The sequence below is a fragment of the Numida meleagris genome, unplaced genomic scaffold (genome assembly GCF_002078875.1).
Source record: "Numida meleagris isolate 19003 breed g44 Domestic line unplaced genomic scaffold, NumMel1.0 unplaced_Scaffold202, whole genome shotgun sequence".
Lineage (NCBI taxonomy): Eukaryota > Metazoa > Chordata > Aves > Galliformes > Numididae > Numida > Numida meleagris.
The window spans coordinates 285,339-311,520 of record NW_018363819.1 but is presented as its reverse complement, the minus strand read 5'-3'; the positions used below and the strand labels follow the sequence as shown (position 1 = coordinate 311,520).

The following is a 26,182-nucleotide window of genomic DNA, read 5'->3' as shown; positions in this document are numbered from 1 at the left end:
GATAAGAATAGGCGATTCTGCTTGGGGTTCTTTCCCTCCCCTCGTTTTCTAACTGATTTTTTTTTTGCATGTGCATGTGGCCGCATTACTGTTGAGAGTTAAGCCACTGGCTGAGGCTTTTCAAACCCGGGCTGAATTAAACAGTGATTTTCATCCTCCCATATCATCCACTGCTCCTGCATGCAAATTAAGTCAGGGTTTTTTAGGCTTTTCACTACAAAGACCTTACAGTGTTATTTTGAAATGTCTACACTCTCTGACTAGTAAATGATTAAAAAAAAAAAAATGGAAATACGATTAGACCAGAAATGCATTTCCACAAATTTGCTCATTACACCTAAATGTGCTCACCTAGCACAAAAGATCTTCAGCTTATATACATAAATTATGTTAATACTTTAAGGTTTTCCTTGACATTACATACATATTCAATTCTTCTTTCAAAATCATTGACATAGGTTTCTGTTTCCTTGCACGTGCTTGATCATTTTGTGATGGTGGTCCTGGCACCCCCGGTGGTTGTTTTGTGTGTCCTTTAATTGAACTCTAGTCTTTTTACCTTATTCAGAATGGAAAGATCCTTTCGTGGGATGCTTTGCTGACTACACCCCAAGGACTAGTTGTAACTGGGTCTTATCTCTGGAGCGGCCTTGCAGAGTGGTCTTGCTGTGTAGGCTGGAAACTTTCACAAACAGTCTATCTCTTACTGTCTAAAATGTCACAGTGCTTTGCAACAGCAGCACTGTACTCTCTGAGAGGATGCTCATGTGTACAAAGTTTCCGAAGAGTGGTAGGGAATTCACAACGTAGAATTCTAGTTATTATTCTTAGCATTAGAAAAAATGTTCTAGGACCACAGGGTTTCTGGTCCTTACAAGACTCAACTAACTCATGATTTAAAGAAGAACTTTGCCTCACTCCTTGATGAAAAAATTCTCAGATCCTCCATTTACAAAGTGAGAACATCAGTGAACTCGTTGGCTGTATAAGAACAAAGATCCCTATTCAATTAATCAACATCCTTAGGTGAGTTAAACTTAAGTGATAGGTTTTAAATACATTGATTTCCTTTAATTTATTAATTTCCATCCACCAAAAGTGAATAATTAAATGTTATGTATTGTCAGATTATCTCTGTAAATATGGCATATTATTTTGGGTGCCAAAAACTATAAATCTTTTAAACCAAATTAAAAAATAGGGTGCTTAAGTTTCTTCAGGAGTAACGCAACTTTCTGTCATTGTGTTTGAATTGAAAAAGAAAACCACTATTGATAGCAGGAACCACAGAAAAATGTAGCCTGGTGATTAATTTAGATCTAATATTCATGGCTTATTTAAAGCTACTGCACAAAGAAATAAATGTCTTTCTGATTGTTCAGTAGAAATAGAAAAACAGAGAAACTGTTTTTTTCATTTTCCACATTAAAATTATAGTGGCCATCAAGACCTAACTCATGTCACAGAACTATAAGAAATTAAATTTATTGTTTCAGCTGGAGCTAAATAAAAACACATTTTTCATTTGCTAGGATTCTACTTTTATATCTGTTAAGAATATCACTAAATGAGCAAAAGAAAAGTTATGGGCACATAAGGCAAGAACTATATTTTTATTTTATTGTAGGTATCGGAAGGTACCTCTGGAGATCTTCTTGTCCAACTCCTTCTGCTAAAGCATGTTCCTTAGAGTAAGTTGCACAGGAAAGAGTCAAGGTGGATTTTGAATATCTCCAGAGAAGGAGACACCACAACCTCTCTAGACAGCTTGTTCCAGTGATATGTCACCCTCAAAGTAAAGCAGTTTTCCTCATGATCATATGGCACTTCCTGTGTTCCAGTTTGTGACTGTTGAATCTTGTTTTGTTGTTCAATGTAGAGGAAATGCTAAGTCATGGCTGGAAACAGTGATTGAGCACTTGGTAGGAAGTCAGGACCAACACAGGGGAGCTTAGGTGCATGCAGTGCACCTGAGTGACCGGAAGGGGTGGAGCCAGGATCCACCCCTTCCCAGATCTCATTTAAGGGTTGGCAGTGGTGGCAAGGGTACCTCTTTGGGGTTCCCTGTGTACCTGAGGCCTTCTGAAAGTAAGCAGAAGCTGTTTCCTTTGTTTCTTGCCTACTGCTGTTGTGTTTGAGTGAATCTTCACTCACTGCAGTCTGGACTCTTGCTGCTCTGCTGTCATTGTGCTTTCTATTGTGTTACACTTGTCAAGCCAGCAAAGAGTGACAGCAGTGTACATAGGATGGATTACCTTAAAAAGGTAATGTATTGACTGGTCATTGGGACTGCTAATACCCCAAAAGAGGAACTCTCAAGGGAAATCCCAAGATTCCTGTGTTCCCCAAGACTGAGTGCTACATGGATTATGGAAGAATGGGGACCCATAAGGGACAATGGTCCTATTATTAAATCTCCTTCTAAGATGGCAGAATTATCAAACTTTCTCTAACAACCAAGGAAAGAGTAGTAGCAGCATCCACTGTAGCATGGCTTCTATGACTAGCTATTAATGCATATCATTCCTCCAAGAAAAGACTGAAAGATGAAAATGAGTTCTTAAAAGCCTATATGAGACAACTGGAAAATAAAATTACATTTCCAATTGGGCAAATTGCCTTGTCTTCACGTAGCATTTCCTCTCTAAAATTAAGAAGTATATCATTAGAAGGTGAAAAGGACTTAGACTAACAGGATCCTTGGATCTCAGTTGAATCTAAAAATAAAAGGGAAATCAAGAAGACTGAAGTCCACCTAGAGGATCCGGGAACCTCAAGATCCTCTAAGAATAAGAAGAATAACTACTCAAAAAGTGGAGCAAGTCTAAGATAGACCGGCAGGGTTGCTACCTGAGGAGTGGACCGCCTGCACACACTCACATTACACGTGATGATGTGCCTGTACATGGCTGCTGAACTCATGGATTTATTACAACTCTTTAAACAGAAACCATGAGTGAGCGTGCCAGCTTGGCTCTTAAGATTATGGAACATGGGGGCTGAAAGTATGGTTATTAATGGACTGGAGATTTCTGAACTTGCATCCATCACCGCATATCCAGCCCTCAGACGAAGTCTATATGTGACTGTAATGCATAATGATGAAAATCATTCTCTGATTCAATGATTAATGGCTGCAAGTAGGATCATGTGGCCAAGTAAAAGTGTGGCTGATCCAGAAGAAATGGAGCACCTATGGATCAGGAGCAGTATCCAGACATTGGAGGGGCAGAGGTTCTCCCTGTAACTGAAACTAGAATACCCACCTTGTGGACATCTCTACTGGGACCCGTATGAGTATCCTGAAAGCAGATGTTTAAGGATTTAATTAGGGCTGGAGTTCAGCTTGCAAAAATTGATTGCCAGCCCAATTATATTTTCCTCCAGCTATGGGGGGAGCTGGAGGAAAATCAAAAATTTCAAAATGCCCCCCAGAAAAGCAGGGGTAAGAATTATTGAGCAAGTACCAGCAAAAACATGGAACTTGGAAGATTTAATAGTTCTTAACAAGAGGAGAAAGTCCCCTCAAGTGACCCCGGTCACTATCCCCATGCTGCCTGAGGAAAAAGAACTGGTGATTGCGCTGTTATTTGTGTGATGGGGGGTGCCAGCCCCTTGCACCTATGGCCTCCAATCCCATCTGGGGACCCCATGTGGAATTGATTATTTTTTTGGTTCTGGAAGAACATACAGTGAGTGATGGCATTAGTAGACGTGGGTGCAGAAACCTCAATTATTTAAGGTGATCCAACAAAACTCTATGGAGATAGGGTGATGACTCGTGGGTTTAGGGGACAGACCATCCCTGTAACCCAGATGTGGTTGAAGTTGGGGGTTGGGTGTCTCCCACCCTGGGAGTATAACTTGTCTATTGCCCCAGTTCTGGAGTATATACTGGTCATAGACATATTATGGGGTCTGACTCTCCAGATGACCGTGGGAGAGCTCAGACTAAGAGGAATACGTATTAGTATCTGGGTAGTGCAAGTGATAATAAGAGGCCATGTGAAACATGAGCCTATTCACCTGCCAAGACCCTTGCCGGATTACTAACACAAAACAGTATAGACTCCCAGGGGGGCAAGAGGAAATCTCAAAAACGGTGTAGGAATCATAAGACCTAAACACAGCCCGTATAATTCCCCCATATGGCCAGTACACAAGTCAGATGGCACATGGAGAATGACAGTGGATTACAGAGAATTAAACAAGGTCACACTGCCCATTCATGCAGCCATACCCAATATTGTCTCCTTGATGGACACATGGAGTAGAGAGACAGAAACCTACCATTGTGTCCTAGACTTGGTAAATGCATTCTTCAGTATTCCCATTCATGAAGAATTTCAAAATCAGTTTGCATTTACATGAGGAGGCCGGCAGTGGGCCTTTCAGGTCCTGCTAAAAGGGTACGTGCACTCACATACATATTGCCATAACTAAATGGCGTGTGACCTAGCAGATCGGAATAAACCCAATAACATCAAACTATATCACTATATTGATGATCTCATGTTGACATCTGACTCACTGGAGGCATTAGGAAAGGCAGTGATTAACTGACTACCTACCTACAAGGAAAAAGAGTGAGCTATAAACTCACAGAAGGTGCCAGAACTAGGCCTGTTGGTGAAATTCCTGGGTGTGGTTTGGTCGGGTAAGACCAGAGTACTACCCAGTGCTGTATTAGACAAGGTTCAGGCATTCCCAGCCCCTACCATGCCAAGGCAGCTGCAAGAATTCTTGGGTGTATTGGGATACTGGTATTCCTTTATACCCCACTTAGCATAGCTGCTGAGGCCTTCATACTGATTCACAAAAAAGACTAAAAATGGGACTGGGGGAGAATGTAACAAGAGCCCTTCCATCAAGCAAAACTAGCATTTAACAGGCCCAGACATTGGGTATATTAGATCCCACCCTTCAGCTGAACTAGATGTCCATGTAAATCAGGTTAGTCTGGGGCCTATGGTTGTGCCTGAATTTTGTTTGAACCCCATTTGGGTTCTGGGCTCAGGTCTGGCACAGAGCAGAAGAGAGGTATAGTATGACTGAAAAACAGTTATTTTTTGTCTACACTGCATTACAGGCGGTAGAGCCAATAACCCAAACAGCTGAAATTATAGTTCAGATGTCCTTGCCAATTCAGGGGCATGTGAACGATCTGACCCACCTTCCTAAGGAGTGGCCTGTATATTCAAATGGGGGCAGGCCTTACTGAATGTTATAAAGGTATTCTTAAGGCTGCCCTAAAGACAGACTCTCAGTCCCTGCAGGGGTAGACAAAGAGACTCTAAGAAACTCTGTGGGACCTGAATGAAAGGCCTAGAGATGGCAGACTTAGTGCTCTGGAGATGCTACAGACAATACGGACCTCCCCTCTTAGGATTCAAATTACAGGCACTGATAATCAGGTAAGACCCCAAATCAGTAATGACAATAATCTTCTGCTCCCTGCCCCTGAGAACATAGAACATGGTACCCATAAAATAGAACGGCCTTGGAAGTTGCAAGTAGGACCAAAGTGCTGTGGCCTACTTGCATCTTGGGGGACATTATTGGAGGTTGGGGGATTGGCATTTCTCCAGGTAATAGATATATGGCCTGCAGACATAGCTGTCAGCACTGTTTTTCATTGCTAAGGGCACCTTAATAATATCCCTCTGGCAAATCAGGATGCCCCCTTTGGTACCTGATGTAGTTATGCAGCCTCAGATACTGGGCCAAAGGGTATGGTACAAAAGGCCAGGACATGCCCCAGTGCAAGCTCAAGTGTTGACCCAGGACAGGAACATGGCCCGTATCTTGCTGTGGAAGGTGGACCTACGCCTTCTTGCACCTCTGAAACATCTATGCTACTCCCCATGAGGCTCTTTGAGTCCACGGGATTACTGGGAGGAGTAACAAGGCATAAAGATGCTCTGGTGTCACAGTGAGATCAGCATAACACCTGGTGGTGGACTATATGGGACTGGTGGAACCTGAGCCAAGCAACTATGTGCCTCCAGGAGAACCACTGAGTACCGGCCCACGAAGGAACATGGACTTCAGCCATGAACTGATCATCAGTTGTCTCATATTTTGTTGACCTTCGTCTCGATGGACAAATTGTACAGGTATTGCGGTGTACTGTATCACCAAAATGTAAAGGGCTTACCTTTAACCTGCTCAGTCATTGGTTCTTGCTGTGAAGGGGTAGATTTTAGTGGAAATGGTATGTCATGGGCTAGAAACAGTGACTGAGCACTTGGTAGGAAAGCAGGGCCAGCCCACGGGAGCTTAGGTGCATGCAATGCACCTGAGTGACCAGAAGGGGTGGAGCCAGAATCCACCCCTTCCCAGACCTCACTTAAGGGTTGGCAGTGGAGGCAAGGGTGTTTCTCTGGAGATCACTGTCTGAGGCCTTCTTTAGGTAAGCAGCTTCTTTCCCTTATTTCTGTGCCCACTGCTGTTGTGTTTGAGCAAATCCTTACTTCCTGCAGCCTGGAATTTTGCTGCTCTGCTGTCATTGTTGCACTTTCCATTGCGTTACACTGGACACCACTGAAAAGAGCTTGGTTTCATCCACTTGATTCCCACCCACATTGTTAAGCACTGATAAGATCCCCTTGGTCTTTTCTTCAGGCTGGAGAGTTGCATATTTCTCAGCCTTTCCTCACAAGGGAGATGCTACAGACCCCAAATTGTATTTGTGGCCCTCTGCTGGATTCGGTCTTCAAGTTCCCTGTCTTTCCTGAACTGAGGAGTTAAGAACTTAAGAAGAAGACCACAATAGCTGCATTCATCATACCAAAGGTCTCTCCAACTTTGCATCCTTCTGCTCAGGACAACGGTGAAAATATAGGAATGAATACAAGGCCAGGACAAGCAGATTATAAAACTCCCTGCAGATATTTTCGAATGACTCAAAGACATCTATTTTGAGATTCAGAAGTAGCATCAGTGTATTTAATAAGTGTGAGGGTAACTTTCTTCCATCAGTTTGCTGATCCCTATGTGAACATCTAGTATTTGCAGTGTCCTTTGTTAAGAAATGCACACTGACTGTAGTTAAAGGGAGTATTTTTACTGCAGTTACCTTTACTAAGGGTCATTAAAAATCAGAATTAATTTTTAGAAAAAATTGTTTTCATAAATTATAGCTTGGCCAATTAAAACTTCTCTTCTTAAATTTCAGTAAATTTAAGTAACTTCATGTTACTTAATTTCTTCATGTGTTGAACTTTGTATCCTACAGCAGTAGAAGTTAGAAGCAAGAAAACTTGTTTGTTTCAATTGAAAAAAACTCTGGAGCACTTTGGAATCAAAACTACGGCTTGAAAATGCAAAACTGCTGCTATTATATTGCTTTCAGTCTACAAATGTATTGCAGTGCATCATGGTGAATATGCGCTATATTTCTATTTTAGAACTCATATAGAACTTGACAGTTCTGGTATCTTTTCCCTACATATAGGAAGACATTGTGTGTGAAAAAATAAAAATGCATATTAATCTGTACTTCGGAAAATGCTGCATGTAAATTCTAAGTATTCTTTGTAAGAACTAGCTTTACAGGAGCATCTTTTCTATGAGCTTTCAATGCAATTGGAGGAAGCAGTATAGCCACAGTGTTAAAACCACAAAATGCTACCAACAATACATAAAAAAGTGAAGCTATTGGAAAGCCAAGAGTATCAATTCTGGATTTACTCCTGGTATAGCTATCTGACTAGGGTAGTGCAAAACAACTTTTATTTACTGATATCCATATCAGTTTCATGCTGAATGCTGGGGGTTTGCATGCTTATCTTTAGTAAATGCATTGGTGTAAGATGTGAGATAGTACTTTTTTATAGTCAGCACAGAAACAACTGGACTATGCTTCCACATTATGTACAAAATCGTAAGATGACACAAGCAAATACATCCAACCCACAAAGACAATGCATGCTCAATTACCAAGTTATTTATATAGCCCTTTACATAAACTTCTTCCTCCATTTAATGGAATCAAACATGTCTCCAAAATGCTACTTTAGCTCAGCTTTACATATACCAAGTCAGGATCCTAGACAATAATGTTTTTGCTTGGATAAAATAACTAAAACAAATACAAGAATTGATAAGAATAATGGAGTACTTCATATTTTTTTTTTCTAATGAATTGCAATAGTTGCAGCTGTGGAGTTTAAGAAAATTATGGCAGAGGGTCCAAGAAATGTCAAGCACAGTATCTACAAGCATTTCAGTGGTATCTGTAAACCACGACGATAGAGCAGCCAATCCTCTGAATTCCTACTGACTGGATCCCTCCGCCTCTCTACCTTTTGAAATTTCCACACAATTTAACATCTCTAGATTTAACACTCCAAAATAAAATAAAATTTTAAGTGCCTGAGAGTATAGAAATATAGTCTTAGGTAAGCTAAATGTTATTACTTGTCTGCTTCCTGATTTTACCCATGAAAATCAAGAATATGTAAACTGCATTTCCTATACAAGCCATTTGTTTCCTTGTAAGTGGTTGAATGTAGCAGAAATACTTAGTAACCTTTATGAGCTATGCATCAGATGGTAAGAATTATTACTATATTGATAACACCCTATGCCATTAATAATTGTGTTGAACAAATTAATTGTGAGCTAAGGCAGACCTTGCTGGATTTGATTATCAATGATTTCTCTGACACACCGTGTTAGAAGGCATTAAGCCTCTGACTTCTCTGTGTGGCTGAGGTCAAGTTGGGAAATGATGGGGTCAGCATGAAGGGAAAACCGAATGGGCTGCAGGCAATCAGAGAGGGGGAAGCAGGCTGGGGTGCAAGGTGTCTTGACTGTGATACTGCATTCCATGAACATACCAGCAAAAATAAACTGTTTATTGCAAATGAATAAAGTGTTTTCTTTCTACAAAGGAATCATGACTTTTATGTCTGGATGTGAAATGGGAGCAGAGCAACAAACCTCAGTGCCTCTACATTATAAAATTATGTCTTAGAATTCAGCTAAAGTATTAATAGGAATATATTTACATTGGGGAAACTCACATGCATCACATTGGAGGCAGACTCTTGGTGCAGAGAGTGCTACAACTGATAAATCCTTTGTGAACTAAATCTTCATCTTACTTCAGTCACTTGGGTTCTCTCTAGACTATTCTCATAAATTGCATCAGGCTTCCTTGGGATTTTTAAATCTATGAATTCAGCTTCCAGCTTGGTAAGTATTAGAACTCTTAACTTGAATTTAATGATGTTTTTCATCTATTAATGGCTATTTGAGTTCCCCTAAAAGCTCTCTTCTATATTTTCAAAGCTCACATCTCTTCTGGATGCCTTCATGTCATGCAAAGTGTTTTCTCTGTTCATTTACAGACTGCTGTGCAAAAAGCAGCCTCTGCAAATGGCTGGTGCAGCTTTACAGTAGTCTACAGATTTGATAAAAAAAGATACCATTAAACATTTTCAGCCCTGCTCTTTGCATCTGCTCTTTACAGAAACAACGTGATGCCTTTCAAACAGAGAAGTTACATGACTGCAATTCTACCAGACTTTTCCTATTCACCTGTTTGGTTATCCTAATGGCACTTACTGGCAGCCTTGTTGCTCCAATGTGTGATAATAGAAGAAATATCACTTGGGAAGAGGCACAGAAGAGTGATGGGTAGGGGAAGAGAGGTGCATAAAGAAAATGTAATTTAAAGCCCTTCATTTACAGAGAGAAAAAGGTCTATGTTCATGTTTGTAAAATGCAAGAAGGACTTGGAGGATTTTGAGCCCATTGCAGGGCAAGAGGAACTTATGGCTGTATGGGAGCTGTGCACAGCACAGACTCACCCTCATGGTAGAAGCGTGCAGAAGGCAAGTTTGTGGGAGCTCTGCTTGCTGATCTCATTGCCTGCTGTCTCACCCAAAGGATGGTTTGTGCCTAATAGCTGCAGGAGAGCTCTTACTGTTCAATTTATTTCACTATCTGTGACAATTTAATTTCTCATCAAATAGTACAGGGAGTATGCGTATTTGCCCTAGATATTTCTGCCAGCAATGTGTGTTTATTCATTACTCACTCAGTTATTTGTATTTAATTACTTCCTCAGCTGAGTACTTCAAGCTGTGCAGTGCATGCCTGGAATGTTTCTTGTTTTACTAATGAATTTAATTTCAGGAAACTCATTGATCATAGCTCAATTACTATGAACTATTGACTCTTCAAGTGTAAATATAAGGGAAAAGATGTGGAGGGACCCGTGATTACTTTCTGTGATGATATTTACTTGCCTAACTCTCTTCAAGAGAGTGAGTTCAACTAGGAAAGAGAGGATGAGGAACAAGGTGGAGAGAGAAATATCTACAGCGTAAGCTACCATTTCTCTGAATTATTGTCTGTGAAAAAAACTTATACCAACTTCCTGACAATAGTACATGGTCATGCAATTAAATTGAAATTAATTCATAGGCCAAATTATATTTCTACAAATTATATCTGTAAAGTTGTAGCAAAAAGTTCCATTAATCAGGATGTTAGGAGTACACCCATTCTGTTCCTCAAATAATAAAGCCTACTGTCTGCTCAAATGAAGTTTCATTTGTACAAGTATTTAGAAGTGACTCAGATTTCAGGGACTACTAATTTGTGTAATAGCATCACATTGATTCAGGATATAAGGAACAAAAGTAACCAAGGTGCAAGAAAAGTAGTATTCATTATTAATCATCAGTTGGAAGAGCTTATTATGAAACTGTCAAACACCTGAGAAACAAGCACATAATGACCTGTAATTAGTAAAATGTAAACTACAAGCATCATATAGGCGATATGAAAATTTACAGATATCTCATTTTTCTGCTCATTAGCCATTGGATTGATTAATTTCCTCCAGAAAGACCACAAACAACAAAAAAAAGAAGACGAATGCACTCAGCTGTATCAGTGAGCAATGGCTTAGGTCAAGTATGTCTGATCTGTGGGCCACATGAGGCCCACCATGGTTCGTAATGCAGCCCACTCCCTCTATGCAATTTAAAGGTGGATCTTCCCTGCAGAGTGGCCCTGGGCACGTACCCATTGCTCAGCAGCAGCCAGACTGTCAGTGCGCTGTTAACATCTTGTCAACTGAAACCAGAGCACAAGGAGGGCAGTGCTGTGCTGACACAAGTGATGGCAAATAATTGTATGCATTTTGATACACTGGCTAAATACAGAGCTCTGAACAGTGAAGGAAAGCTGTGCTTTCTGTTTTGATAAAGGAATTTGAAAATAGAATCATAGAAACCTTAGAGTTGGAAGGGTCCTTTAAAGGTCATCTAGTCTAACTCACCTGCAATGAACAGGAACATCCACAGCTCGATCAGGTGCTCAGACCCTGGTCCAGTCTGGCCTTGAAAGTCTCCAGGAATGGGACTTCCATAACATATCTGGGCAACCTGTTCCAGGGTCTCACCACCCACACTGTTTTTACAGCAGCTTTTTCCTTATACTCAACCTAAATTTCCCCTCCTCAAGTTTGAAACCATTTCCCCTTGTCTTATCACCACAGACTCTGCTAGACAGTCTGTCCCCTTCTTTCTTATAACCCCTCTTTAAGATAATGAAAAGCCATTTTCAGGTCTTCCTGTAGCCTTCTCTTCTCCAGGCGGAACAGCTCCAGCTCTTTCAGCTTGTCCTCATAGGCAAGGCATTCTATCCCTCCGATCATTTTTGTGGTCCTCCTCTGGACATGCTTCAACAGGTCAGTGTATTTCCTGTACTGAGAACTCCACATCTGAACACAGTACCTCAGGTGATGTCTCACCAGCGCGGAGGAGAGGGGCAGGATCATAGAATGTCTTCTTGGGTGGGAAGGGACCCCAAAGATCATCAAATTCTAAATCCTCTTCCACAGGCAGGGCCAACAACGTGCAGATCTGGTACTAGACCCCATTGTCCAGGGCTTCATCCAACATGGTCTTGGGATGGGGCATCCACAGCCTCTCTGGGCAGCCTGTTCTAGTACCTCACCATTCCCTCTGTGAAGAACTTGCCTCTGACATCTAATCTAAACCTTCCCTCCTTGAGCTTAAAACCATTCCCCTTGTCCTATCACTATCTACCCAAGTAAAAAGTTAATTCTCCTCCTTTTTATAATCCCCTTTTAAATACTGGAAGGCTGCAATGAGGTCTCCTCGCAGCCTTCCCTTCTCCAGGCTAAACAAGCCCAGCTCCCTCAGCCTGTCTTTGTAGGAAACTTATTAATGTTTATAAATACCTCACTCGCCCTGCTGGCCACACTCCTTTGGATGCTGCCCAGGATATGGTTGGCTTTCTAGACTGTGAGAGCACATTGCTGGCCCATGTCCAGCTTGCCATCTACTAGTACCCCCAAGCCCATTTTGACAGGGCTGTGCTCAATCCTTTAGTCCTCCAGCTTGTATTGATAGTGGGGGTTGCCTCAAGCCAGGTGCAAGACCTTTCACTTGGATTTGTTGAACCTCATCACATTCTTCTGGGCCCACTGCTCAAACCTGTCTAGGTCACTCTGGATGGCATCCCGTTCCTTGGGTGTGTCGACCGCACCCCACACCGAGGGGTTGCAAGATTGCAAAAAAGAAAAAAATCAATTGACATTCATGAGACCCTTTACAGTTGATATAAATACGCGATGTGCAAAATTTCAAATGGAATGTACAGAGTTGCAATCAGACATTCAACTCAAAAATCTGATCAAGTCTCCTTTCTGGACTTTCATAATCCTTATTTTAGCAGAGAAAAATGAATCATAGAAAATGATTCAAAGAATGGTTTGGGTTGGAAGGGACTGGATCTGTAAGATCACCTGGTTCCAACCCCCCTGCTACAGGCAGGGACACCTCTCACTAGATCAGGTTGCACAAAGCGCCACCCAGCCTGGCCTTGAATGCTTCCAAGGAGGGGACATTCACAACATCACTGGGAAACCTGTTCCAGAGTCTCACTACCCTCACAGTAAAGAATTTCTTCTAGTATCTAGTCTAAATCTACCCTCTTCCAGTTTAAAACCATTTCCTCTTGTCCTGTTGCTTCCTGCCCCTATGAAAAGTTCCTCGTCCAGCTTTCCTATAGGCTCCCTTCTGGTACTGGAAGGCAGTTATAAAGTTTCCTTGGAGCCTTGTCTTCTCCAGGCTGAAGAGCCCCAGCTCTCTCGCTACCTGTCACAGGAGGGGTGCTCTAGTCCTCAGATCATCTCTGTGGCCCTCCTGTGATCCTGCTCCAACAACTCCATGTCCTTCTTGTATGGGGAGCTCCAGAACTGATTGCAATACTTCAGCTGGGGTCTCTCAAGAGCAGAGTAGAGGGGCAGAATCACCTCCCTTGACCTGCTGGTCATGGTTCTTTTGATGCAACTCAGGATACAGCTGGCCTTCTGGGCTGCAAGCATGAATTGCCAGCTCATGTTGAGTCTTTTGTCAATCAGCATTCCCAAACTCTTATCCTTGGGGCTGCTCTCAAGCCATTGTCTATACCTAACCTATATCAAAATATCCTTCGCTTTACAGTCACACCTTATTCATGTCATCACTTTTTAGCAGTATACGTATTTTGAACAATTATTGTCAAGGATGAAGTACAGGAAGAGTAAAATTTCATCAGAAATCTCAGGTGAACACCTTGAGACCTTACTAAGAATTGCAATCACTGCCATCAAATCAGGTTGGTGTGTTAGTTTCACAAAAACAAGGTCAGATATCCCACTAGTTTTATGTCCTTGTTCCTGCCTCTCTCTTTGTTAATGTTTTAAGAAAAATATTCAAAATGTTTTGTTACTTATATATTAATGACATTGTATTTTTTGTGAGGGATGCTCCAAAAGTAATGCCTCCTGTTTTTTTATGTTGACCCATAATATAGGAGGCAGATGTTGGTGGTATGGCAGTAGAAGTTAAACCTTTCCACCTATATTCATTACATTTTATTGCTGTGTGGCAAACGGCAGCAGAGGGGCAGTCTGACAAAATTGTGTCTGGCATGGAAATGCACATGATACAAAGGTGTGTCATTGAATTCCTTCATGTGGAAAAGATTGCACCCATTGACATTCACCGATGGTGTCTTCTCACTGAGACCAAATATCGAATGTGAGCACAGTAAGTTGTTGGGCGGTGTGTTTTATCAGTGATGATTGTTGGTCAGATTGTTATGAGTGTGGCATGCAAGCTCTTGTTCATTGCTGGCGAAAATGCATAGCTAATGGTGTTGATTATGTTGAAAAATAGTGTTTTGTTGCTGAGAATTTGCTCTATCAAATAGTTTTATTGTGCTCTTTGTATCTGTTTTTGTTTCCATGGAAATAAATGGGAGGCGTTACTTTTGGAATGATCTACATATATGTGGGCCAAGACAATTTCTTTTCGCTAAACGTGGCCCAGGCAAGACAAGAGGTTGGATACCCATGGTCCAGGGTTTTTCAGCACTGGATGTTTAGCGGTGTTCTTATGCAATCTGTATCACTGTTTTTATCTACATAAACTTACTTGAATAATCAAAGTTGCCACATCTACCATAAAGACAAATACCTACATTTTAAATGCAAAGATGAACATGCAGTTTCATAGACAAAATTTCTCAAGTCACATAATTCTTCCATGCTTTGACTAGGCAACCACTTGCATGGGGAATAAACTAAATTATAGTTTAGTAATGTTGTATTCTTTCTACACAGTATTAAGAGGAATAAAAACAGCCAACTTACGATCTCCTTGGCAACGCACAGGACCCACAGATATCTTCGCTTCAGACCCAGGCCGGTCAACATCTCCAACCACTATCTGACTCACTGGTAGGTGGTCTTTGTATGACAGCATCCCAGTGTCTTTTCTCCTGAATCACAAGAAAGCAATAGTGAAATACATAATTTGCTTCATCATTATTATCACCCAGCAAACAAATGCAATAATTACACCAGTACAAATTTATCCTGTAAAAATTAGTCTCAAATATTGTCAGTTTGATGAAAATACAAAGAAAGGCATGCATTTACTAAGAAATTGATGGATGGATAGCAGGGATATACTAAGAGTAGTGGTTTCTGTTATGACCAGTCCTGGACTTAGCTGGAATTCTTTGGGTTTTTCTGCTTTTTGGGCTCACTAGCTCCATTCAACAGTTTGTTCTTTGCTGATGTCTTGTGAGAAAGAATGAAAGTAAAACTTCCTTGGATGTCTTGTTAGCTCTAGCTGTTGCCAGTTACTAAAGAAACAGTGATTCTTTTACATTGCATATTTTTAAAAGTAAACTAAAAGAGAGCTATTAAAGGCTAATTATCTGAAAAGGCTTTTCATGTTAGTTATATTATTTCTAACTCTAAGGGAGTAAATCCAAAAATATAAATCTATAAACTACGGGTATGCAGCTACACCACAAGTACTATTTCAGTTAGTAAGATACCTAAAATTCAATTTAGTCATGGGCATAAATTCCTCATTCCAACAGCAGTGAATAACTCAGTGTCTTTTTCACATTTAGACCAAATCACTATGCACTCACACGACATTCATTATTTACCATTTCAGGAGAGAGAACCTGCTGGTACTTTAGGACTATTTCTTCCAAATATAAAATGAAATAAACCAAATTTAATCAGATACTTCATCTCTCAGTTATCTTTTTGTACGAACATAGTAAAACCAAAAGCATCCACATATTAAGTATAGTGTTTTTTCTTCCTAATAAGACTACACATTTTAACACAAAAGAAAGTAGGAGGAACCATAATAAATTCATCTCTTCTGATTTTTTCCTACTTTGTTTCCAGCTATAACTTGCCATGTTATTGAATATATGAAGCAACTAACTTTTTGATCTAATGTTTCTTTGCTTAAGAATAACAAAGAATGAAGGACAAATTCAGATTCTGGAAAAGACACTAAAGTGCACAGTATGAATGGAACTGGCAAAGCGCTCAGGACCTGAAAGTCTTTTTTATCTCTAACTTAGATTACTTCATGATCTGAGTCATTAGGCTACTAGTAACTGAGATATAGAGCAGGCATTTCACAATCTGAAGTAATGCCCAGTATTTTCCAGTAGTGTCCTGTCACCACCCTCACTAGGTCCTTCTGAAGAGATGGAAAGTATGATTCTCTCATTTTTTTTAAACAAAATGCAACTAAAGAAATTGAGAAAATAATTATCACATTCTTGAGTAACAGAAAATTAAAACTGGCATCTCTTCTCTGTGATGAAGAGTGTAATTAGATTTAATTACTAGAACTTTTCAAACACTCAGTTGTCTGTTTTCTTCATCTGTATGTTCTTCCTCTTCAGATCATTTGCCTTTCTTCCTCGGCCCTTTACAGAGATCATTAACTGGCTGTGGCTGAACACAGATAGCAAGTGTCACGAAGACACATTGGCAAGGCTGCTACCAAGGTCTGTTAAAGAGGAAGGAAAACAGAGTAGAACAACCCTCACAGCTTCTTGTGTAGATTACAATAGACTGCAGCTTACTGTTTTGTTTTTTTTTTTCTCTAGGTTGGAATATCCTTTGCAAATGTTTCATTATCATCAATTTGGAGACAAGAGATATAAGAAGAGGGAGATTAAAATGATTTCCCTTATAAGAAAGAAAAGGGTGAATAACAAAGCCAGGTATCCTAATCTTCTATCTTTCCTAAAGGCAAAGGACGCACTCCCTTCTAATGGAGGATACATTTAGGTCATCACTTTACTCTGTGTGATAGTTTCCTCTGATATTGGCTTCCTCTGCTGCTTGCTCCTCTTTCAAAGAATGCTTTAAAGATGAGCATAACTATTTGAGACAAAGGATTCTTCAGAGAGTGGTAAAAAGAAATCTATTGGCATTCCTTTTCTCTGTCTCTCTCACAGATCTAGTATCTCCACTGCAAAAAAGGATGTCAAAAGGTAGTCCTTTAATTGCCACCGTTAGCACTTACCTCTTTTGAAGGAAATAGAGTCATTCTCTTCTCTACAGATCATGTTTCTATTCATTTTATTAGTTTATTTATGTATTTAGTTTATTTATGTATTTAATGATGTGGTCAATTTAAAGCTATTGCCGTGAAAATAAATATTACAGCTGTTTTCAGGAATATATTCTGACAGTTGGTTAATTGTCTCATCGTTGTAGAAAATGCAGTCTCCCCTGCAAAAGAGCTATTATTGAGTGGTGGAAGTACAAGACTAAGGGTTGGGAGAAGTGACGTCTTTTCTCCAACAGATTCTGTGTAGTTTGCTCTTAAAAAAAAATAAATGGATAATGATAGCTTTTGCCCCATCTGTGCACTAAAAATACAAGTACTTTGAGAAATAGAGTGGCTCTTCTATGTTTTTCTGAGGTACTTGCAGTTCCCGAGGACACAGAAATCAGTGCTGACAAAGTCAAAAGAGTTATAAACCAAAGACTGATTATAATGCTAGACTTCATATTACATATTTAGAAATAATCACAGCTGGAACACTCAGTTTCAAAAAGTGATTATACTTCTGCCAGTATCTAAAGATTTCACACATTAAGAGCATGAAGAGAGTCTCTGAAGTGTTTCCTCACCAAAGAAGAGAATAAAAATTGAAATCAGGGTGTTTCATATTCCTATTAATAACCAAGTGGGAGATGAATGAATCTGATCAAATCCTTTAATTATTACCAGGAGTTACTGATGAAATCTCAGCGTAATTTTCTATTTCTAATTTCTGTTGCTATATAAAACAGTCTGCAAAGTGCTCCAGGGTGCCTTTGAATGAAGGCAGCAGATACTAGCATAAGATTTGCATTATGTAGTATGTAAAAAAGAAGCATATATGTATCAGCAAAAAAAAAAACAACATTTAAAGTAACAGTAATATTCTATATTAGTATTAATTTATTTATGTAGTAATTTTATACAGACTTCTGATACCAGTGTCATTAATTTTCTCCAGTTTTGTTAGACATTACTTAGTTATCAGTGTAGTCCTATTTAGGAAAACACACAAAGACAATGCTACGAGTACAAATGTACTCACTTATGAAGGAAGGTTTATATGATCTGAAGAACCAGAACTGTTTTGAGAGTATGAAAAAAAACAACACTTCTTGAATGGGAAGTGGGTTGAAAATTAAACATATTACTTCATTATACTTAATAATTACTAATGATTTGAAGAATACAAACTCCCTAGTATTCCCAGTTAAAAAGTCCAACTCTCACAAGCACTTATATTTTAATTCCTGAAATTCTATAACATAGAATTCTGAAAGTAATGCCTCCTATTTATTTCCATGGAAACCACAACAGCTACAAAGAGCACAATATTTGATAGAGCAAGTACCTGACTACAGCAACCTGAAGGGGGGGTTGTGGTGAGGTGGGGGTTGGCCTCTTCTCCTCTGTAACTAGCAATAGAACTAGAGAGAATGGCCTAAAGTTGCACCAGGGGAGATTCAAGTTGCACGTTAGGAAACGCTTCTTCTCCAAGAGAGTGGTCAAGCACTGGAAAAGGCTGCTCAGGGAGGCGGTGCAGTCACTGTCCCTAGAGGTGTTCAAGAAACATGTAGACGTTGTACTGAGGGACATGATTTTGTGTGAAATTGTGGCAACTGAGGCACAGACTCCGTTGCTAGTGCAGGATGAAGACCCTTCATTGTACATGCTTACAACCTTTTATACCCACGTAAAAACCCCTTGGTCACATTTCCCAAGGTCTTTTGTTAGTCAAAGTGGGGGATTAGTCTTTGTTCTCTCACATGCAATATTGGTGATAGGTGGACAGTTGGACTGGATGACCTTAGAGGTCTTCTCCAATCTTGATGATTCTATGATTTTAAGTTTTCAGCTACAAAATACTACTTTTTAACATAGTCAGCACCATTTGCTATGCATTTTTGCTAGCAATAAGAGCCTGCATGCTGCACTAGTAAAAATCTGCACCAGAGGAAGTGACCCACTATTCCATAGCTGCTATGATGCTGTTGTTGCTAGGAAGATGCTGCCTATTCATTCCATTTTCATCAGCCCAAACAGATGGAAGCCAGAAGGTGCCAAATCTGGACTATATGGTGAATGCGGTAGAACAGCCCAACCAAGATTGGCAATATGTGCCATGGTCTTCAAATTGGTATGGGGCCTGGCATTATCATGTTGCAAGAAAAATGTTGCCTTCTTCTCTGGAGTGATTCTGGAAGTTTGAACTTTCGACTTTGGCAGCATCATGATATAGTGGTCAGAGTTGATAGTATGTCCAGGTTCCAGAAAATCCAGAAGGATCACACCTTTCCTATCCCAAATAACAGTGCACATCACCTTACCTGCTGAAGGCTGTGTCTTGAATGGTCTCTTCAGTGAGGACCTCACAGGTTGCCATTCCATGGACTATTATTTTGACTCTGGCTCCTAGTGGTGACACCACATCTCATCACCAACAATGACACAATCCAGGAAACTGTCGTTTTCAGCCTCGTATTGGTTCAATAGATCCTGAAAAACCTGCATATGGTGTTGTTTCTGTTCCCACGTGAGCATCCGTTGGACCCACCTAGCACAAACTGTGATATTTCAGTGTTATCACCATTGCTTCCAACTCATTCAGCTCTATACGCTGTTCCCTGAATGTAATCTGCTGATTCACAAAGATGAGCTGATTGAGTTGTTCTTCATTATGTGGCCAGCTGTGCAGAGCCTTCTGGAATGTGGTTTTTCCTTCACATCGCTGTTACCGCTGCTGAAATGCACAGTCCACTGCCTCACTGTGCTAACGTCCAATGTCTGGTCTCCACAAGTATCCAGCAGGCATGGATGAATGTCAGTAGGTGCAATTTTTTTCACATGGAGGAATTCAATTACACACCTTTGATTCATATGGTCAGATACCATCTAGTCAGACTGCCCTTCTGCTGCCATCAGTTTCATGGTGTCAACGGTTTACGGGCGTTCGGCCCGGTTCCGTGACAAAGGGGACAGGGGATCCACGGGTCCACACCCCGTGAAAAGGGAAAAGGGAAAAAGGGTAAGGAGATGGCCCTGAGAGCAAAGAACAGCAGCAACAATCTGAGGAGAAACAAACTAATTTACTAAATAAAATATCGGAATGCAAAACAACACACTATAATACAATATAATTACAATTTAAGCTGATAAATCCAATACAGAGAGAGAGAATGTCCCAAAATCAAGGTAGGCCTTACTCTACTACCGACGATAAGACGGCTGGAGAGCGAGGTGCTGCCAAGATGAGAGACAGGTGGAAAAAGGGACGAGGTCTCGTGATCTGCAAGTTTTTATACTGTGAGATTTTATCTTTTCCCTCCGGCTGGAAAATGGTAACAAAGCAGCAAAGTGTCGTGGGGACTGTAGTAGTCCTTCTCTTCTGAGAACCAGGTATATCCACTACATGATGTTATGATGTGGAATACCAATAACCAAAAATCACTAAACCATGACACATGGCAATAAAATTTAATGTAATATTGGTGGCATAGTTCAGCCTCCATTGCCATACACCTCTGACAATGTGAACCAACATAATAAAATAGGAGACATTACTTTTGGAGTAGCCCTCATATTTCAAAGGTATAAAATAGTTTAGCTAACATCTGCACATGAATATCTGTAAAATACATTGTGAATATCAAGATGCTTTCTCTCTTCCAAAAATATTTGCCAAAAATTTTATTTACACTAGAACTGCTAAGGAAAGCTAATATTACAGAGAATTTAATCAACAACGCAATTTTGGCAGCAGCCTTAAACTTGAAGTGAGTTACTTAGAAATATGAAAGCTGTAATTAACAGGATTAAAATCAGAACAAGAAAAATTAGGATTTAAGCAGAACTAGACAACATTTAAAAGGTTTTGATGAACTATTTTACTATTCTATATAGCATAAGAATTGTATCTTTAGATTCACCCAGATCCAAAAGCTCTGCTCTTTTTCACAAGTTGTAAAGAGTCAACAATATATTCTAGGCTGAAATGGAAAAACAAGTAAGTTTCAGCACTTACAATCAAGACTTATCTTAAGATAGTTAAGTTTGTTCTCCAGCACACAGACAAAATTGCAAGAGGAAAGTACTGTTATCTTTTGGAATATACACTTAATTACAACATAGATTGATCCAATAGAACGTTTAAAAAGAGGTGTTTTTGTTGGGTAAGCAAAGCAGATAAAACTGTAAGGTACAGGCAAAACGGAGGTGCACAAGGGGTTGTTTCAGTGGAAAATGCAGAGCAAAAATAAGGAAGCTATTCAGATTTTTTATTTTCTGAGAGCTCATCTCCTGAAAATCTAAATTATATGATCAAAGACTCTCTTCTCCTAATACCCAAATTACAAGCATAAACAAGTCCATCCTTTGACACCATTTACTAAAGCTAAATTATACTAAAGACATAATGTTGATGATACAGCAAGCACAAGTAATCCATGTAAAGAAGACAGAAAAGACAGAACGGGTTAAATGACCTTAGTACACAAGCCTCATATTCACAAAGAATTGTATCAGAATGATGAACTAAGTTTATACATCTACACTGACAATGAGCTGTACAAGCAAAAAATCAGATTTGGATTTAGCACCAGTCACTTAAGTAACTTTGAGGAACTCCCCTTCCCGCCCCCCCCAACTGACCAGTTTAAACCTGTCTTTGCATTGTTAATTTAATTCGCTCACTTTTCCTGGGATTGAGACTTAGATCTCCTCATTTTGCATACTGTCCATCCCTTCCCTGGCCTTTAGGCAGAAAACTTTTAAAATTGTTTTAGCAGATAAATTTGCTCCTTTGAATACCTCTTGAAATTTTTGATCTTGTAACACCAACCTTTTTAATAAAATGTGCTTTATTGGTGATTAGAAAATGATTATTTGATGAGGTATATAGTATGCAATTAAAAAAACGTGGTAACAAAATGCTTAAGTTTTTTGAAGTTTGTAAGGATCTTCGTTCTTCAAAAAATCTTAAGACACCATGAGTCTTCCTAAGACAGTGCATCTAAAGAGTGCTTTCTAATAAGACTATAGTTTGAACTGAACAATTTAAGACACCAGAGCCTAAAACTGTCTATAGCCACAGAATACAAGCAAGAACATCGTTGAGAGTTCCAGAGTTACAAAGCTGACAGGATGCCTGTTCCACTTCTATCCTTTAATCTGTTTGCAAGCAGACAAGACACATCTCTGGCTGCTCAGAAGGAACTTCAGTCTGGAACACATGGCAATGATATCATTGCATGTACTGATTCCCTACATGTTAGAAGTGTGGAATTAGATACATGGAGAAATTAGTGAGAAACCCATTTAATTTCAGAAATCCATCAGAAATGATACTGATATAGTTTGAATTGGTTCTTCAGTTATTTTGTCTGAAGGGACTTCTGGACATTACTCTCAAAAGTAAAGTGTTTGTGAGAAGCTGAATGATCACACCAAAAGGTGAATAATAGATAGCCAACTGGGCTTTGCTTTCTTTTGAAAAATACATGTAATTTTCAGGAGAAGATCTGCCTTTGCTAAAAGTTCAATCACATTCTCCTTCCAAAACAACAGTGGACATGGAAGGACTTTCCTCTAAGTGGAGCAGCTCCTCTTAAAAACTCCGGTTCTTTGGAGATCCTTTACAGAAAAACAAAAAGTAAGGAAAACTTTGTATTTTGAGGTCCAGTAACTCCTCAGACTTTTTTGCTCCAGATCTTTGCACCTGACAAAGTTTCAATCATTTTTTTTCTGTCTCAGTTTCAAATTCTTTTAAACTGGATACAGTGTGTCATTTTCTTTGGGAAGAATTCTGCATGAAACAGAATTGTAGGAATTGTAGAGTTGGAAGGGACCCACAAAGACCACCAAGTCCAACTCTTGCCTCCAAACAGGACTACCCAAAGCCACCCTAGTCTGAGAGCACTGTCCAAATGCTCCTTGAGCTCCCGTAGTCTTCATGCCACTACAGCTGCCCTGGGGAGCCTGTTCCAGTGCCAGACTGCCCTGTGGTGAAAAGCCTTCTCCTAACACCCATCAAATCAGATGGGTGTAGGAATCAGAATCATCCCCTGATGCAGCTTCATGCTGTTCTATCAGGTCATGTTGTTGTCGCCACAGAGAAGAGTTCACCACTTACACCACCTCTCCCCTTATGAGAAAGCTGTAAGTTGCCATGACATTTCCCCTCAGTCTCCTCTTCTCCAGGCTAAACAAAACCAAAGGATTTCAACTGCTCCTCAAATCTTCCCCTTACATTTATTGGGATGAACTTTCCATCTTGGATAGTTATGGAAGCAAGATTACTTGGACTTCAGCTCAGGCCAAGAAAATGAAAGTTTTCTTTTTGACCTCAGAGTGCTGCGGGAATTTTCTAAGAAAAATTATTATTGGAAAGGGCAAGTTTCTTGCGCAATAAAAATTTTTTATTAGTTAAAAATTTCCTTCAGTGTTCTGAAAACAGAAAGGTTCTTTCACCTCAATATGCTTCAGAATTTTAAAAATATTTTTAAAATTATAATAAATAAAACTAAAAGTAACCTCCAATTGACAGCTTTCTGGTCATTCCTAGAAAACTCTAAATGCTTTATTTTATAACAGAAACAGAATTCTGTTCAAAACAGGTGTAATCAAATATAGAACAATAAATCAAACTGCCCATTCAACTATGCAGATGATTCAGCATGTCCCAGAAAGTTATCTTACTGAGGGAAAAAAAAAAAAAACATGAAGACCATATAATGTAGTACTAACAGTTCCAAATTTTTAAATACCCAAGCTTTTTTAATTTCATTGTTTTACATCTGAATTATTATAATGACCAATGTGACTTTTAGTAAAAAGGTCTAATGTTTTATTGTGAGAATACTAAAAGCAGTTATCTAATGAAATTGTGTTTTTATCATTTTTATTATTGAATGGACAACTGCAAGGTCTATGCAGATGTGTGGTTTCTTTGAGTTATTTTACTACAAGCCTTTGGATCATGTCCTGTTGAACTATCAGACCAAATGTGCCTCTGGTGGGATTTTTTTTTTTTTAAAGGCATAGGGATCTATATTGAAATAAATATTAAGTCTCATAGCAACAGGTGGGAAGTCTAATTTCTTGTACTTCTTGACAGTTTTGACAGTTCTGTTTTGTATTAGTGAAAGAACTAAAAAATAATTGAATATGGAATAACAGATAACCAATGGTTATAGTTAATGCAGAATTCAGCCCACGTATGCCTGTTCATATTAATAAGATTTTAAAAGGCATAATATAGTGTTGAATTTGACCCAGAAAATTTTATGAGATATAGGACTTAATACACCTCAAAAATTTATTTAAAGCCTTGTTATGTAAACTCTACCACTGCTTTCACCTATTTAATAGCATTTCCTGCAGACTTCATCCTTACACTGCATCTATATATTTTCTTCCTATAACACTAAAACCAAACTCTGCTTCTCACTAAGTCGCCATGGGGAACATGAGAGCAGTGATTTACCTCACCTCTACAGGTACTTCTATAGCTACAACACCCAATATTTTTTGAGAAAATCTGGGTTGCTCACACTTTGTTCTAAAGTGATTAGACAACTTCACAAAAATCTCCTTCATCTATATGATAAGTTCGTAGATAGGTCTTCCAAATTTGTATCTCCTGGCAAACATTTTTCACTCTTGTAAACTCCCTTGTCTTTATATTCTAAAGTATTGTTTCAGTTGTGAATCCTTATTCTTAATAGAAATATATGAGACCTTTCATGCTTACTTCTGGTCTTCTCTGAAATAGAAATTGTTAGTAACCATAAAGGTGTCTCAAAAAAAAGTTGTATTCAAGTGTGTTTGATTCTGCTTCAAGGAAAAAAATTATACTATTTGTGTAACACAAATGACACTCTGGGAGACAGAAGTACTATGTTACTTGCCAGTCATGTTGGAAATAGACACACCAGCATTCTTCTCTATAATAAAATATCTAGATAGCAAGAAAAAAGAGAAATGATGGAGAAGGAAATAAAGTTGTATGCTAGTAGAATTCCCAGAGATTTTACTATACAGAAAAAAAAAAGCTGTAAAGGTCCCAACCAGATGTGGAATGATTTTTTAAGAAAAGTATTTCATAGAATGGTTCGCATTTTTGAATGTTTGTATTTTCATGGTATTACACATGATCTTCTAATTGTCTACCCTCAGTAGATCTCAGGTCTCCTTTACTCAAAAAGTAACTATCATGTTGTACTTCAATGTTCTCTTCAGTCTCAGACCCAGAAGACTGGTTCCCATTTATTTTTGTGTACGCATGGAAGAAGGCAAACCCACAAGAGCGATTCATGTCTCATATGAGCACTTATCCCAGCAGAACAGATTATCACTGGATTATTATTGGATCACCGAGGTTAGCTGTTCGGCACTGTCCCCAGCCAGAACCGCAGCGACTGAAGCGAGGTAGAGGGGGGTTTTTGGATCGATTCCTTTACGTGGGGACCCCCGAGCTAACGGAGCGGCCCGGCAGCTCTCGCGAGAGCGGCTGACGTGGCGTGGGCGTTGCCAGGGCAACGGCGTCCATGCCCCTTGCCTTATAAAAGACCTCAGGGAGGCGAAGCAGGGGTGTTGGAGTGCACGTACTACAGAGGCCGTTCAAACGCACCGAAACAGTAAGCCACTCGTTCACGTGACTACACAGTGTGGAGGCCTGTTATATCGCTGTATTGGGTGTGAAGAGGCCTGTTATACCGCTGTATTGGGTGTGAAGAGGCCTGTTATACCGCTGTATTGGGTGTGAAGAGGCCTGTTATATCACTGTATTGGGAGTGGTTAGTGCAGGGGCACCTGTTATCAGACTGGTAACGCCGTCAGGGCGGAGCCGGCACTACAGGCAACCGGGAGGACCGGACCAGTTGCACCTCGTTAAGGTTGCCCTACACTGTGCTAGGGTCGGCTGGTTTGCCATGGCTGCCCTGCGGCGGAAGGCTATTTCTAGGAAAAATGCGGGGACCCAGACTGAGGTCCCATGCACAGATAAAAGGATGGCTGCTGCCAAGAAAAATGAGGAGATCCAGCTGGAGGTCCCGCAGCAACATGTTAGTACTCAGGTTTTTGGCTGCAGTGAGTGCTTGAGCTTGGCCCTTGCAGTGCAGAGTGATGGAGAAAGCGTGTGTGTCAGATGCGACCAGCTAAATGATTTACTTAGCCTGGTGGCTGATCTGAAGGAAGAAGTGGAGAGGCTGAGGAGTATAAGGGAATGTGAGCAGGAGATTGATCGGTGGTGCCAGTCCCTGCCGTCCCTGAGA

General features: G+C 39.9%; 1 protein-coding gene and 1 long non-coding RNA gene across 2 annotated transcripts in view; one reads left to right on the top strand and one right to left on the bottom strand.

Moving 5' to 3' along the window:
- The window catches only part of LOC110390797, a 35,835-nt gene extending 18,790 nt beyond the window's left edge, over positions 1-17,045 (top strand). Inside the window, exons 2-4 of the long non-coding RNA XR_002433888.1 lie at positions 14,657-14,773; positions 16,261-16,365; positions 16,468-17,045. This is a non-coding gene — a long non-coding RNA (uncharacterized LOC110390797). The remainder of the gene's footprint in view (positions 1-14,656; positions 14,774-16,260; positions 16,366-16,467) is intronic.
- Positions 1-26,182, bottom strand: part of CNTNAP2 (contactin associated protein-like 2) — a 435,310-nt gene that overhangs the window by 149,131 nt on the left and 259,997 nt on the right. Inside the window, exon 7 of the mRNA XM_021382279.1 lies at positions 14,687-14,814. Coding sequence (XP_021237954.1) covers positions 14,687-14,814 — 128 coding nt within the window. The remainder of the gene's footprint in view (positions 1-14,686; positions 14,815-26,182) is intronic.